Here is a 16,043-nt window from a genome sequence, read left to right as displayed (position 1 = left end):
GAGAAAACACGCAAGCGCACAGCATGCATTAGCATGTGAGAATGTGGGGACATGTGTTAATGTACAAAGCAAACAGTGGAAAAGCAGGAATTGTAGTGCAAGTTCAGTATGCATGGGCCCTAGGTATAACTCTCCCTGACATGCTACATGTCTTGAGTGAAGCACTTTAACCTCTCAAGAGTTCCAGTTACCTCATCTATAAAGTTGGAGTGATGATTCAGATACTCTCTTAAACTAAAGAGTCCTTAGAAAGATACATGAGATAATAAATACAAGGAGATCTTTAACAAGATTGCCAATAGATTGGCAGGAAGTTGGATGGTGGAGGAAGAAGTCCTTTCTTTTCTGAGTTATCTAACTGAACAGATCGTCTTATTCCCTCAAGAGTCCTTTGCAGAAACTTATCAAAGCATTTATTGCTTATTATCCTTGTCTTTGTGAACTTTTCCGTGTCTTATATTTAACCATAAGGATATAAACTGCTTTGTAATCATCTTTATTAGTGAGTTTACCACTAGTCTTGTTTGCATGATTATTGTCCTCTGCCCTCATTGGACGGAGGTGTGCTCTTAAAAGTCAGCTGCCCTAACAGTGGGAGCAACGTGTGCCTGATGGGTCCCCATCCCAGAACTTTTCTTTTAATGCTGTGTTCAGATTCCAAGCCTTGGAACCAGGTGGTAGGTGACACCAGGAAATAGTGAGGTCGTTCCAGTACTTCCAACAACCAAATTACTTTGGATGGTGTCCAAGATAAACCTGTGTAATAAAGAATCTCACACTGAGTCAGAATGTGTTCTAGATAATGAGACCCCAGTGAAGTAGGTTGAATCAGGCTTGAGAAAAATGGATATTTCTTAGGGTACCACTAGTTAGATTTAAATTTAGATTATTTAAAGCTTGAACTGCTTCTAGCTATTGACTTTATCTAGGAGGTCCCAGCCTCTAGGCTCTTTGTTGAAGTATCTCTTTTCAGCTAGTTCCTCCTTCAGAGAAGGAATCATTTATTCCTTTTGAATTCAGTGGTGGATTCTACATCTTTGCCAACAGATTCCATCCATTTTGGGCAAACTGAAGGCAAATACGGTACTATGACATAGTGGGAAATGTACTGAATTTAAGAGCACTGAACTCAAGCCAGAAAACTTGAGTTCAATTTCACCTCTACTACAAATCTATAACCTTAGACAAGTTACTTAACTTTCCTAGGCCTTGGTTTCTTTATCTATAAAATTAAATGGTAAGTCTAGACAAATCTCTAAGGTCCTGTGTAGAAGGTTATCCTTCTCTGAGGTCTTTCCTTCCCTTGTCAGTAGGGAAAGGACCAGTTTGGAGAGACAGATTCAGGAAGTTTTTCAGAACTACCAAGAAAAATACATCCCTTCTCTGGGTAACCCTCAAAGTCAGGCAAGGCTCCATCATAACCAATCACAAAGAGGTAAAAATCCAAGCCCAGAAGTTAATAAGGATCCACTGTATTTTGCATCATCCACAGAATCTCAGACATTCTTTTTCCTTTTAGGAAATTAGTAAATTCCATTCTTCCTCTCTGATCCCCTCATGACAGGTGACCTTTATTCCAATCCTAGCCTTCTGAAGCTGAAAGGGTTAGGAGTTCAAAAGAAGCCACAAACCTCCTGTGTGCCTCTTGCTTGCAACTTTGGACAACTGCAACTTGGAGATAAGAGACTGGAATGTCCTCCTTAGAAATGCTCCTATGTCACTTAATTAATACCTGCTGACTGAGCTGGTGTTTTTTGGCTTAGTTAAGGATTCCAGGGAGTGAGCATGTGAAGTCTTTAACTCTTATATGCAGTTGGAGTTTCCAGTGCGATGGGGCAGGAGCAGGCTTTGCCACCATTGAAGAGGTGTTACTTGAGTTAACATTTGAACATAGCCTCAGTTTGAAGGTAAAGGTAGAAGAACCTCAAATGCCTGCTATACTACTATTCCTAAGCAGGAATTGGGGATTACACCAAGTTCTTAACCAAGACTTGTCCCATAGAACATTACGAGCTAGACATAGGCACAAGACAAGCAATGCATATGTGAAAGACTCACAGAGATGGTAGGGGTTAGAAATAGGGCCTGGGCCAGTGGTTTCACTTAAATTCTCAGGCGAGGAAACACCTCTCGGGGCAGGTCAGCACCTCCTTTGGAACTTGATAGCCTTCTGGTTGTCTAGAACACTGAGAGGTCAAGAGACTTATACCAGATCCAGGAGTGTGCTGGAGCCAGCTCAAAGCAATTATTATATTTTCAGTGTGAGTATTTACAAATGGGAAATCACCAAATATTACAAATCAAGGCTTGATTGTATTGTTTTGTTGATTGTCTAGATTCAATAGAGTGTTAATAATGAAGAGTAAACTAAAAAGTGTGTCCTGAATACTTTTGGAGGGACACCCTGTTGTTACACATTTACTAGCCCACTTTTCAACCAGGCTCACAGCTACCATGGGAAAGAATTGAGACTTCTTGGCTCCCAAACCAGGATTTCTATCTACTACGACATATTACTTCTTTATAATGCAATCACTATTTATTAGGGAAGCTAGGTGGCCCAGTGGATAGAGCACTGGGCCTGGAGTTGGGAAGACCTGAGTTCAAATCTGGACTCAGAAACTAGCTGTGTAAAACTGGGCAAGTTTTTTTCACCTTGTTTGCCTCTGTTTCCTCATCTTAAAATGAGCTGGGAAAGGAAATAGCAAACCATTCCAGTCTCTACCAAGAAATCCCCAAATGTGGTCATGAAGAGTCACACATGATTGAAATGATTGATGAACAACATTAACAAAAATATTTATTAACTGCCTCTTATGTGTCAACCACCACCCAGTAAGGAGAGTGTTCAGTGCTGAAGGGAAGGCTACAAAAGTTATGTAAAAAATGATCCAAGTAAAGAACGCTACCCACATTCAGAGGAAGAACTGCAGGAGTAGAAACACAGAAGAAAAACAACTGCTTGAACACATGGGTTGAGGCAGACATGATTGGGGATGTAGACTGAAAACTACCACAACAATGCAACTATCAACAATTTGGAAATAGGTCTTGATCAATGACACATGTTAAAACCAGGGGAAATGCGTAGCGGCTTTTGGGGGGGGGAAGTCGGGGGGTGAAGGGGAAAGTAAGAGCATGAATCATGTAACCATGTTAACTTTTCTAAACAATAAGTATTATTAAATGTTAAAAAAAAGAATATAGAAGGTGCTTAATAAATGTTTATTGACAAAATAAAAAAAAATTATCCATTCTCTCAAGGAGTTTATAGGTTACTAAGAAGATAAGACCTACATTACATACATACATGTGGAGACACCCAGATGGGATTAATGTAGACTATCTTAAATTCATTCACATGTTATAAAATAAAGAGCTACATGAAGCAGAAGGAAGGAAGAAAGTCATTTCCAACCTTGGGAATCAGAGAAGTCTTCTTGGAAGAGGTAGCATTTTGAATTGACTTTAGAGAATAAGCAGGAATTCAAGAGGTATGAAGCAGGTGGGAGGACATTCTAAGTTTCAGAAATAGTTTGAGCAAAGACTTGGAAGGGAGTGATAGAGTGAATGGTTGCAGGGCAGATGCTGTCCTCTCACATTTGTGGTAAAACCAAAATTATACTTGATCCTCTGAATTTCACATTAATGAAATATTCTATTTCATATATTCAGTAGAAGAATATGTATCTTTTCTTACTGTCTAGGATGTTGCACTGTGCCCTCTAGTGACTGGGGAAGTAAAAATATCCTTAATATTACTTATTTTTTTATTGTGAAATTCATGATATCCAATAGAAGGCTATCAATTGGCAACTGATGGTAATGATAAAGATGTTGAGTTTTGTTTATAATCAACATGTAAGTAAGGTATTGTTGACTTTGACCTTAGACAAGCTCTGTGACTAGGTCACTCACCAAGCTTGCTCTCAACTAGGAGCATGAGAGACAGACCATAAAATTCAGAGTTTAAAGTACCTTGGAGATCAACTAGTCCAGTCTACCCCTTTCACAAATGAAAAAACTGACATCCAAAGATGTTAAGCCACACGGGTCATAAGCAACAGACCTAGTATTTGAGCCCAGGTTCTCTGACTTCATACTAAATACTCCTTTGACTTCACCAATAGTCCATCGAGGCAATTGAATTTCTGGTAACTTGTTTCTAGGACACTAGTGGCAAACAAGCTTCAACTTTGATCTAAACTCCATGTCTGTCCTTTCCTTTATAGGTATGAGGTGATATGCCACACCACAGAACTGGCCAATGACATCCTGGTGCCCTCATATGATGACAAGAAAAAACACTGTGTGTTTCAAGGTGATCTTTTGCTGTTTAGCTGCGCAGGAGCCCACCCCAAGCACAAGAGGATATGCCCTTGCAGGGACTACATCAAGGGCCAAGTAGCTCTCTGTCAAGACTGCCTATAGCAGCAAAAGTCCCAGACCCCAACTGATTCGACTGGGAAGGAACATAGCTGGGGGCAGGGAGGGCTAGAGCAGCCCAAGGACTGGCCCAACTGCCAGAACTCTTTGGTGTCTTAGTTTAGATGTTGGTTTTGCTACGGGCGGAGTTAAAACAACAAAATGGAGCTCTAAACGGCAACAAAGTAGAGACAGTGCAGTTGACTGACTTCCTCATGGTCAGGATTTTTTAAAAAAAATCTTCAGTGAGCAACTGTGGTGAGGCTTTTCCAAAACCATTCAGTTGCTCTTGGGTAAAAAGAAAAAAAAATGAAGTTCCATACTTCATTAAAAAAAAAAAGTTAAGACCATCACGAAGAATCTTGTGTGGGAAAAATTCCTAAATCCATTAACTTATTTATTTGTGGGAGGGTTAGGGAGGGTTAGGGAAGGAAGGGAATGAATAATGCATTTTTTTTCCTTCTACTGTCCATCTTCTAGTTTCATTAAATAGCATTCCAGTCTAGTTTGGGATGGTGGAGGAAGGGAAAGAAGTGCCAAGAATTTGATGTACAGCTGTAGTCAGGGAAACAGATTGAGTGGAGCTAGAGCACTGAGTAGGTTCCCAAAGAACTACAAATCATTGAGCAGACAAAAGTCTTTGCTGTTTAAAACCAAATGGTACACACTCCAAGGCATCATTCAGTTTACCTGGATATCTCCTTAGCAAAGGTGAGAGACAGGGCTCAGGCTACTGGAAAAAGTATTAGTTTGTTATTGGCAATAGCAGAGCTTGGGGAATTGCCCTTAAGGGCCTCAAGTCTAAACCCATCAGGCAGTACAGTTTTACTAGAAAAATATCTCTCTCTCTCTTGCCCCTCAGCTCCAGGAATCTATATAAGCAATGCAAGGAGTCAATGTTGTATGAACAATATTGATGTTTGCTTGCCAGTTTGTTCTATTTTCCCTTCACCTAAAGGTTACCGGATGGGATGGGAGATGAGAAGAAAAACAGAAAGGATCAGATTGAATAACCCACCCTAAGACTTAAAGACTTACTAGCCTCTTACTCTGAGGGAAATAATTGATGTGAAATCATATGGGCAGGAGTAATGTTGTAACTTTGGGAAAGGATCAGCTTACTCCTTCCTGACCAGAGCACATTCTAAAGATCTCAGGTTGGGTGATACTTTCCTGAGGGTCTAGTATTACAGAGATCAGGGAGGAAAGAGACAGGACAGGCTTCTTTAGAAGAATAAATAGCTGTAAATTATTACACTTGAATCTTCACTTTTGGGGGTCCTCAAAGGGCAACATTTGGTTTTGGTTTTGTGGGACAAAAAGAGGTCTTTGTGGATCCTTGTTGAAAAGCCAAAAAGAAAGTGTGAATGGATAGAACACAGATAACTTTGCCTGTATAGGTATCCATGAGGGCTTCACCTCCTTTAGCCCTAGGGCTCCCCTCACCCAGTAATTCAGGCTGCCCAGACCTATATCACACTGTTGGCTTTTTGATTTGGCTAATCAACTTCCTAAAAAGTCATCTAATTTTCTGAAAGAGGGAGTCAGACATGGTTGGGAAGATGATCCGTTGTTCTCTCTTTATCTGAATGAACTTAATGGTCCCACAAAGTTCTGTAGATTTCCATATGGCCAACTGACAGGTTCTTGGCAGAGTCTAAAACCAAGGCAAGAAGGTTGCTATTAAATGTATATCTCCTGATAGGAAGATGAAAGAATCCAAACATATATTGTCAATCAAAGGAAAATGGCCCCTGGGAATATCTCTTTATCAGATGTTCCTTCCCTGTTTTTCATTTCCCATTGGGGGTGGATATAGGAATTTGAAGCAAGAAAGTGGCTTTTTCTTTATGTCTAGTTCAGTAAGAAGAAACAGGACTATCCTTGCCACTCAGATCTGAGAAATACTCAGGTCGCCCTGGGAATACTTGGCTTCTTCTGTGCAGATGTGGTCCATAGAATCGGTAGGGACAAGAAAGAGAAGGAACCTTGCTAATGAATCTTTGTGCCTGCGAAGTTAGATTTCTCTCTGCTTTGGTGACCCCATTCCTTTTCCTCAATTATACCTAATGATGACCTCAGCTCTGCCTGGGCTGCCAAAGACCCAGAGTTTAAAGTGACTTTGAATCGACTTCTTCACTCTCCCTCCTCCACACACCCCACCAGCCCTGGTCATGCACGGGTGGTGATATTTAAAGTTTAGTCATAAGAGAGAGATCCCTATCATTGGCATTTGGTGCAGGGGTATATCAAATAAGTAGCCATTTATTCTTGACACAAGACTTTCCTTCCGATGCTGCTTCTCCGAGCCTTGTGGTGAGGCGTGTGCCAAGTTCAAGAGGCATCTCGTTTAAAGCCCTTGGCAGTGAGGGCACGTACACAGGCACACCCCTGCATTCCTTCCTTGTGGCATTTCAGGCACCCATCATCTATCTACCCTGGAGACAGAGAGCAGGGACCTGCTTCGGGCACTGTATGAAGAGTCCAAAGGAGCCCACCTGTTTCCCCATCCCCATTGACAAGCTGACACTGCCATCTTGTGTGCATTGTCTTGTAGAAGCCAGGAAGCCACCAGTGCTATCTGCGGCCAGCAGAGGGAGCCCCGCAATTTTTCAGCTCTGGCCAACAGGAGACAAAGGCTAGTTTCCCCCATGCTCAAGGCGAGGGCCATTGGAAATTGACAAAGGGTGGGGGGGTTGGGGGGGTGTGCTTCTCTCTGTGTGCTTCTTTTGCGAAGGCCCCTTCCTGGGGTCAGAGATGAAACTGGTCACTAGGAAAGCACTGCAGCAATTAATGCCGTTTTCTCCTACATATCCTGCCTGTCAGGTAGCAGAGAAAAGCAACCGCTGAGAAAAGCAACTGCTGCTTCAGAAATTCTGAGATTCAGTCCTTCCAGTTCCTTTAGTTCTTATCCCCAAGTACACACTGGAGACAGGCCTTATCTGTTGGTCACCCCACAGGGTGTGATAATGAAGGACACGGCTCTTAGTGTCTGAAGAGGCCCCATATTAGAGCCCCAGCTCCGACAGTATTTTTTTTTTTTTGGCTTGGGAAAGTCACTTAAATGTCTCTGTAAAATTGGCATTACAATACTTGAACTACCTACCTCACAGGGCCGTTGTGAGGACTAGCTGTTGGTGTCACAGTCAATCTGGTGGTTTGCCCAGGGCATTTTTCTCCCACCTTGGCCATGAAATTTGGATCTTATCCTTCACCAAGACCAAAGATCCAAAGGCACAACTGTAATCTGTTGAGTTATGAGAGCATTTGATCTGGTCATCTGGCTGTTGAAGGAGATGGATGACAACTTTATATTATGCCTTCCTCCCACCTCCTTCTGGGAAAGACAAAAGGAGTGACTTAGGTCAGCCCTCTGGGTGGAAGATCCAGATGGCCTCTGATCACACAGACCCCTCCTCCTTTTTGGACAGGGAGTTTTCAGATCCCTGCCCAGTAACTTTAGCCAAATGAAGACCTTGATAGAATCCTAAGCAAATTTGTAGTCATTGACAATGTGTGGGGTGGGGAGGGAGTGGGGGGGGATGCAAGCCCCTAAGCATAACCAATGTTATCCTAAGCTGTAAGCATAGCTCTCCTAGACTTTCCTTTCTGTTTTTGTACCTTTTTGTTCCAAGTGACTTCTGCTTTTTCCATTGTGATCCTAAGATCTTAGAAATTTTAAGAAAGAAATTAACATAATTTATTAAAGACAGTTAACAGAAAAAGTTTACCTTTGAAAGGTAAAGTGGAGAAATAGACACTGTTTTTAAATGCCAATAAAAACCTCATTTATTTCATATATGCAACTTGATTTGCACATTTAGGAAGAGGCTTTTTGCATTTTTACTTAGATTTTTTTGTTGCTGCTGTTGCCCATAACTTGTTTCTTTCTCGAACGTGGCCTCGTGCTTAGAAATGTCAGATTCTGTTTCATAGACGATATTTATTGTTTAAATCATGTGCCTTTTCATTTTTCTCTGGGGTTTTATGTTGGAAGCCAGAGGCTGTTTGAAGGAGTATAACAGAACCCCAGTTCTGCCACATGGGTCTACCTTGTTCTAAATGTAGATGTGTGTAGCATGTGTTCTCCAAAATGCCCTTTCTGTCTCCACAAATGAACAAAGCAGGAAAAAGTAATATGGGAAAAAGTGATGATCAACTTCCCTTTGCAAAAGTCTACTCTCTATGGCTTTCCTCTGATCAGATAGTCCCATTAAGAGAGCCCTGAATGAGAAAGTGGGGTTCACATCCAATTCTCAGCCTCGTGCTAGGAGGACATAGAAGGGGTACTCACCCAGCCCTTCAGAGATCACGGAATGCCCTTATAAAATGACCACCATGAGTGGACTGGCATTAAAAGAAGAACCACAGATCTACTGAGATTTTGAAAATTTGGCTCTAGGATATTATGTTGTTGGCAACATAAAGGGGAAAATAGGATGCCATGGTTGGGGGGGGGCACCTTTTTTTTCAAGTATTTGAAGGACCTATTGGGGGACTGATTGATTTTTTTTAAACTCTTAAGTGGAGATTTTATCAATACTTCAGTGAGTCCCAGATCAAATTTAGGAGAATAGTTAAGAGTTAAAAGTCTAACTGAAAATTTTGTGTTGTGTTACAATTATAGGCTCTTTAGAAAAGACTAACTCGAACCATTCTCCCAGGGACTGCTATTTCCAAAGGCCTGGCTGGTTTTCTTCAACATTTTGCCCTCTCTCATAGTAATAGGTTGTATCTAAACCTGGGAGAGAAACTCTTGCTTTCCCCATGGATAAAGGGGATCGTTTTAATGAAAAGTTCTCAACTGTTAGAAAATTGTTTATTTTGTTAACGACAGGCTCCATTGTGTATGTTTCTGTCCTAAGCCTGGATTATTTTATTTATTAATTAAAAGCATATTTAAATTCATTTAACAGGCCTTCTTCAAGTCCCATCCATCCTTAGATGGCTATAAAGCATCTTCATTTGAAGAGACAGGCAAATGGAAATAGATTCACATGTAATTTAAGAAGAGAGCAATTTCCCAAAGCTGAAATAAACTGTCTGATTCTTGTTGTCACCAAGGGAAATGGAAAATCAGGTTTTTCATGGCCAAAATACTATGCTCTCTGTGGCTCATTTCAAAAGGCTAATTTAGGTAGGACCAAGTGTTTCCTTAACATTTCAGGCCCTGCCACAACATTAAATAAAGGCAAATGCACTCCATGTATATTGATCTGAAAGTGTCTAAGTGAAAATACTATTCTTAACTGACCTAGGAAGGATTACCCATCTAGACTACCCGAAGCACCTGACCATGCTAATCTAAATTCTAACTCATGAGTTCCTAATACTTTGTGACCTGAAACAGGTTGGCTTACTTGAAATAAGTTGCATATTCACCCTAAAGGAAACGAAGTATTAGGGGATGGGTCTCTCTTACTCACAACTGGTTTTTATCACAAATATCCTCATCCATAAGTACCTTTATACAGGTTTTTTATTTAATTTTTAAAGTGTCCTCTACCTTGTAGAAATTATATATCGAATGAAAAGCACCTTTCAATGTTGATTTATTTTTGCCCCTCTGAATTTCAAATAAATGAGATTTAACTATATTTCAGATACTCAATGTAGAGATGAACTCTTTCTCCCTGCTTTCTAGGGTATCCCACTGCCCCCTGCTGGATGGGGGGGAAATCCATAAGTACCCAGTGTGAGCAGTCATGTTATCACCATAATTGGATTCTAGGTTGTTTAGTCATCTCATGACTTTTGCACCAAACATAAAGGAATGAAGTCTCATAGGCAGTTGCTCAAGTCCCAAGGAGACTGAATTCTAAAAAGCATCCCCCAGATCTTGGGCAAACATAATGTTGGATGTGTATAATTCCCAAAGAGGTCAAGAGTTGGACAAGGCTATTAACGTTCTTTTAAAATTAAATCAGTTGTTACGGAAATATCAGTTAGTCATTTTGGTGTTTTTTTGGGGGTTTTTTTTGGTTTTTTTTTTCCTCCCTGGTTTCTGGACTTTTCCTTACCTGACTCATCTGCCTGCTAAGTCCCTTGAAGGAACAGCAATCGACTTAAAAAGCTATTCCTGTTATGTGCCCCAACCCATACAACTGTAATTATAAGATATAAGAACACTTAAACTAATCACATGCTATAAAAACCTCTTGACTGCATTTTGAACAAGAGGACATTTTTTGCTCTTCTCCCCTTTTGTGGATTCAAATAAAGGAAGATGGAATGTACTGCATTGTCACCCACCTCTGTCCCAGTTACTTGAACTTGTGCAGTCATGGGAATGGCCCTCTATCCACCGAATGGGGAGTTGTGGGCAAGAGAACAATCTCTAGAAACCAAAAGGGGAGCCACATTTTTAGAAGGATTTCAGGAAATTAATAACTAGCATTGCCAACTTTACCTTTGTAAATGGTGCTTTTAGAGGAACCGGGGGAAAAAAAGAAAGTTAAGGAAGCCAAAAATGGCATGGGAAGAGTCTTGTGATTGAGGCATAACAGAGGGGCCTCAGGCTAAAGGGGGGCGGTCTAGCTAGGTGACATTCTGCCATCCATCTCTATGTACCTCAGAACCAACTGATATTAGTCAAAAGTAGCAAACTCCAGGATAGCTGGAATCCATGAAGTTTTTTAATTTTGTTTTTACACAGTCTGTCCAGGGATTAAGAGCAATGTGTTGGTGAAAGGTAAATCTGATGCCAAAGGATGTAACGTCCCTTCTGTTCTAGTTTGAATTCATAACCTTGATACTTTTAAGCTTAGTTTAAATATGCAGGCTGGTGTGTTCCACTATACTCTTCAAGCAGCTCACAGCTCACCAAATACTGGTTACAACTATTTCCTGTTGTTCAGTTCCTGAGGTTTAATAGTCCGGGATTCTAAAAATAAGGTGTAAATGTCTGAATGTACTTTGCTGGCATAGAAAACGATGCTTGTTTTTCACTGTTGTAGAGAAAACTAGGGAGAACTTTATTTTTCAATAAACTTTTTTCTTGTGTGACTTGTGGGACTCATTTTTGGTTTGGAGGGGAGATCCAGAATACATGTACAGCACTCGGATTCTGTTTGGTTGCTCAAAATACAGCCCATTGAAACTAGTCAGTGATGGCGTGACCAGAGGAAGTGGTTCAAGAGGAAATGGGGCTAACCACAAGTTTAGTGATTTCATATACTCATTTGGGGATCTCTTTACTATTCCCCACACCAACTTCAGTCTCGATGTCCCTATAGGGAGCTAGGGAAACTAGCCTCATTTTAGCATTTGAATCCTATATAATAATACTTTGCTAAAATCCAGCTAGTAAAATAGCCCAAGAAAAACCAAATTCCCACCCCACACACTGTCATTTAAGCATTTAGCCGCTCTGCACAGCTATTTTTAAAAGCCAGTGAGCCTGGTGTCTAAGGAGAGCTGGTGTATTCTCCTCTGAGAACAACCACTGTGACTAAAGGGAGTTAAAGGCCACACTGTAGCTCCTTCCCTTCCCCTCTAAAATGTAAATAATTGTTTCTATTGCCTACCTCTCTAGGTTGAGGAAAGTAGCTTTGTGAAGAATAAAAGCTCTCATTTGTATCCTGCTTTAATAAAGATCAGAATCTAATCCTTAGGCTCCCGAGGGTCTTCAGACCTGGAGCTCAGTTCCAAAACCTTCTTGCTTCTGATTTGCTTTAGAGGTAGTATAGAAAAAGCTGGAAGAATCCCAAGAGTGGTCTGTGGAGGTTAGAGTTTCCTTTGAAGGTATCCTTTTAAGATTCTTGGGCCAAGGGAACAGCTGGATAGCTCTGTGGATTGAGAGCCAGTCCTAGAGATGGGAGGTCCTGGGTTCAAATCTGGCCTCAGACACTTTCTAGCTGGGTGACCTGTGCAAGTCACTTAACCCTCATTGCCTAGCCCAATGATGAGCAAACTTTTGAGGCTGGTGTGTCAAAATTGGCCAAAAAGCCAAGCATAACTTGGGTGGTGTGTCACTTCGAGAAAAAAAACATAATTTCACAATATTTATAGTTTAAATAACAAAAATGTATAATTGTAATATATAACTGATTTTAATAAACTAAAATAGGTAAAATTGTCATCTATAGTGCACAGAGTGTCTACACTACACTACAACAAATGTTTCATCCTTGGCACATGGCTCCATACTTCTCTGTATGCAGCCCCATGGGGCCGTGTGTCATCGAAAATGGACCTGAGGGGGAAGCTGGGGAGCTCAGAGCATTGAGAGCCAGGCCTAGAGACAGGAGGTCCTAGGTTCAAATCTGGCCTCAGACACTTCCCAGCTTTGTGACCCCAGCTAGGCGGGTCACTTGACCCCCATTGCCTAGCCCTTACCACTCTTCTACCTTGGATCCAATACATAGTATTGACTCCAAGAAGGAAGGGAAGAGTTAAAAAAAAATGGCACTGACACGTGTGTCATAGGTTTGCCATCACCAGCCTAGCCCTTACCATTCTTCTGCCTTGGAGCCAATATGGAGTATTGTGCAAGTCACTGAGTCTCAGCTTCCTAATCTATGTAATTAGGTAGAGAGGTAATATGGTATATTATATAGAGGGCCAACCATGAATCTATATCTTTCTGACTCCAAATTCTACTTTTAACACATGCAGGCTGTGTGACGACAGGCAAGTCGTAATCTTTTAGTGTCTATAAGTTACAGACCAGTGGCTAAACTGCATTTGGGGAAGATTGATTCACACCACCCCAAAATGAGGAAATTCTTCTGCTTCCTCCCTCTCCCTCCCTCCCTCCTGGGGTTGTATTGAGATAAAGGCTTTGTAAACCTTAAAGCTCAACATGATTTCTACATTCCATTTTTAAGTAGCTGTAATTGTTAGAAAGTTCTTCCTTACATATTAAGCCAAAATCGGCCTCCCTGGATAATTCCCCATTGGTTTTTCTGAGGCTGAGGAGAATGGGGTCTAATCTCTCCTCAACATGACAATCTTTGAAGTATTTGCAGACATCTATCATTTCTCTCCCCCCCCCCACTATTCCTCCCACCTCTTTTTTCCTCTAAACCAAATAATCCCAATTCTTTAAACTCTCCCAGATCCTTCTCTATTCTTGTTCTCCTCAGCTCATACCTAGTTAACTAATATTTCTCTTATAATATTATGCCAGAACCAAATGTACTCTCATAGGCATGGGCAGGCTACAGCGTGACAATACCCATGTATCTGTTAAAGCAGCCCAAAGTTATATTTGCTTTTCTCACTGCTAAGTCATGCTGATTGAGTGCAACAAGCCCCAAATTTGGAATCGGAAGAGCTTACTTCAAATGCCACCTCTGCTAATGTTAACCGTGGGCTACTGATGTTGCGACATCGAGGTCTCCAGGCTCTTCACTCCAAAATTAAACTATTGAGTTGATCATCTATGCAGGGGGCTAAAGAGAGAATCCCAGAATTTAAGAGTTGGAAAAGACCTCAGCAATCATTTAGTTAATCCTAAAAATAAGTGCCCTCTCCCTCTCATGGTACCTTTCCTGCTCCCTAATCTCTTTAAGTATTTGACAAAAAAAAAACTTACTACCAGAGGCAATGAGGTTGCCCAATGAATAGAGTTCTAGACCATGCCAGTCTAGGGTAGTAGTCAGGAAGACCCAAGTTCAAAAATGGCCTTAGACAATTATTACACATGAGACCTTGGGCAAGTCACTGACCTCTACCTTGGTTCCCTTAATTATAAAATGGGGATAATAATAGCACCTACCTCATGGTTTTGTCTTGATGATCAAGAGATAATATAGTGCCAGGTTCATAATAGGCACTCAATTAATGCTTGTTCCCTACCACTATACGCCTATCTCCTCCTTATCACCAATAATTTAGAACCCCAAAGTGTTCGAGATTAAAGGATTATATTCAGTAGGATCTGTTTATTTTCTTCAAACTCTACAGTCACTGACTGGAGAGGCAGCATGATGTAGTAGAGGGCCAGAGTTGGTATTAGAAAGACTTAGGTTCAAGTTCTACTTCAAGACCTATGATACATTTTACCTCTGTGACCATGGGCAAATCATAATCTCTCTGTGCCTCTAAGCAGCTCTAAAAGCTGCAGAGGTGTCTCTGATCTCCATCAGTGGATGGAATTATTACACGGCAACGAAATCACAGACCAAGCAGGGTAAGGAAAGCACCTTCCCAGGGAAATGCCAGCCTCACACTTACAGAGTGAAACATACTTTAAAATATTATCTCCCCATGCCATATAAAATAGATTTTTTATTGATCATACACCATCACTTTGGAGAAGCAACAGTGTTAGAGGTACAGAATGCCTTGTGTTGAATGAACATTTTTACAGAAGTCTAATCTAACAAATCACACAAACTGAAAACATCCTGTTCTTTAGAGAAGAGTGAACCATCACAAACACACCGTCATATACCATTTACCATTTTTAACAGGGCATATAGATATATGCATATAGATAATATATATATATAATTTTTATTTTTTTTACAAATAAAAGACTTCAGTTTTTACTTCTCAAAAACTGGATCCATTTTAATAGTTACTTTCAAGTTCCGAAGGTCATTGAAAAGGGGTATGTGCTTGGTTGGTCCATGCAAAGCTCATACAGGTGTCACTAAATGCTTTAAAAATAGAGTGGCTTCTTTTAAACTAACTGATTAAGATTTAAGATTAGTAAAATAGTATGAAACCAATTAAATACATTGTTAGAAATTAGGAGAGGGCCATACTCAGATGTCTCTGGAGGGATATAGCTGGGGAGGATACAGCAATGGGTCCCCTTACTCCCATTGAGTGGAAACAGAGCTCCCAGCATCACATGTGAAACTCTTTCAAAATGGACCTCGATTACTAAGTAGAGATCTCCTCCTACTCATGAGATTTTCCCTCTAGAAAACAAAAAAGTGTCCGCTAGTTAGGGCTGCCAAATCAAGACCTCATCCCCCTCTCTTATGCATGGTTTGCTGATGCACATTAATGAGGAAAGGGAGCCTGTGGTACTGAGGGATGAGCAGTGTCCAGACTTATCTGTTTTGATGGATCTACTTCCCATCAGAACAAACTTTACAAAAGAAAATTCCCCCAAAAGAAATTCGATGTTCAATTAAATAATGTTGGCACCATCTGCCTGTACTTCTGAGAGTCCTCATGCTACTTCATTCGAACATTTCATAATGGCGGGTCTGCCTCACCCGAGGCACCATGTCGATGAGTAATCTGAAAAATAAAACCAAAACGAGGTCATGTCAATACTGGACCATCCATCAGTCGGGCTACCATTCCTGCTTAAATCCTGTCTCAAAAATACATACTAGCTACTAGCATTGCCCTGGGCAGGTCACTTAACTGCTATTTACTTTATTATTTAACTGCTATTCATCTGAAAAAAGGGGACAATAACCGCAGCTACTGCCCAGGGTTGTTGGAAGGATCAAATGAGAACATTCATGAAGCACTTTGTAAATTGTAAAAGTGCTAAAATACAGAATAATACATTGGTGATATGTAATGTTATAATCGAGAAATATTATGATAATATAATATATTATAATGTAATAATAAAATACAGGTGAGACCTGAGCTTTCCTTGTCCCCATGTTTTGACTCCATTCAACCATAGGTAGAACACCGAA

The 16,043-nt window shown here is 40.7% G+C and overlaps 2 protein-coding genes across 2 annotated transcripts in view; one reads left to right on the top strand and one right to left on the bottom strand.

Moving 5' to 3' along the window:
- Nucleotides 1-5,924, top strand: part of MGAT5 (alpha-1,6-mannosylglycoprotein 6-beta-N-acetylglucosaminyltransferase) — a 242,317-nt gene extending 236,393 nt beyond the window's left edge. Inside the window, exon 16 of the mRNA XM_044669910.1 lies at nt 4,233-5,924. Coding sequence (XP_044525845.1) covers nt 4,233-4,431 — 199 coding nt within the window. The 3' untranslated portion in view covers nt 4,432-5,924. The remainder of the gene's footprint in view (nt 1-4,232) is intronic.
- A 9,642-nt stretch (nt 5,925-15,566) lies between these two features.
- The window catches only part of TMEM163 (transmembrane protein 163), a 295,232-nt gene continuing 294,755 nt past the window's right edge, over nt 15,567-16,043 (bottom strand). Inside the window, exon 8 of the mRNA XM_044666616.1 lies at nt 15,567-15,627. Coding sequence (XP_044522551.1) covers nt 15,567-15,627 — 61 coding nt within the window. The remainder of the gene's footprint in view (nt 15,628-16,043) is intronic.

This window comes from Gracilinanus agilis, chromosome 3 (assembly GCF_016433145.1).
Source record: "Gracilinanus agilis isolate LMUSP501 chromosome 3, AgileGrace, whole genome shotgun sequence".
NCBI classification, from domain to species: domain Eukaryota; kingdom Metazoa; phylum Chordata; class Mammalia; order Didelphimorphia; family Didelphidae; genus Gracilinanus; species Gracilinanus agilis.
This window is presented reverse-complemented; position numbering and strand designations above follow the sequence as displayed.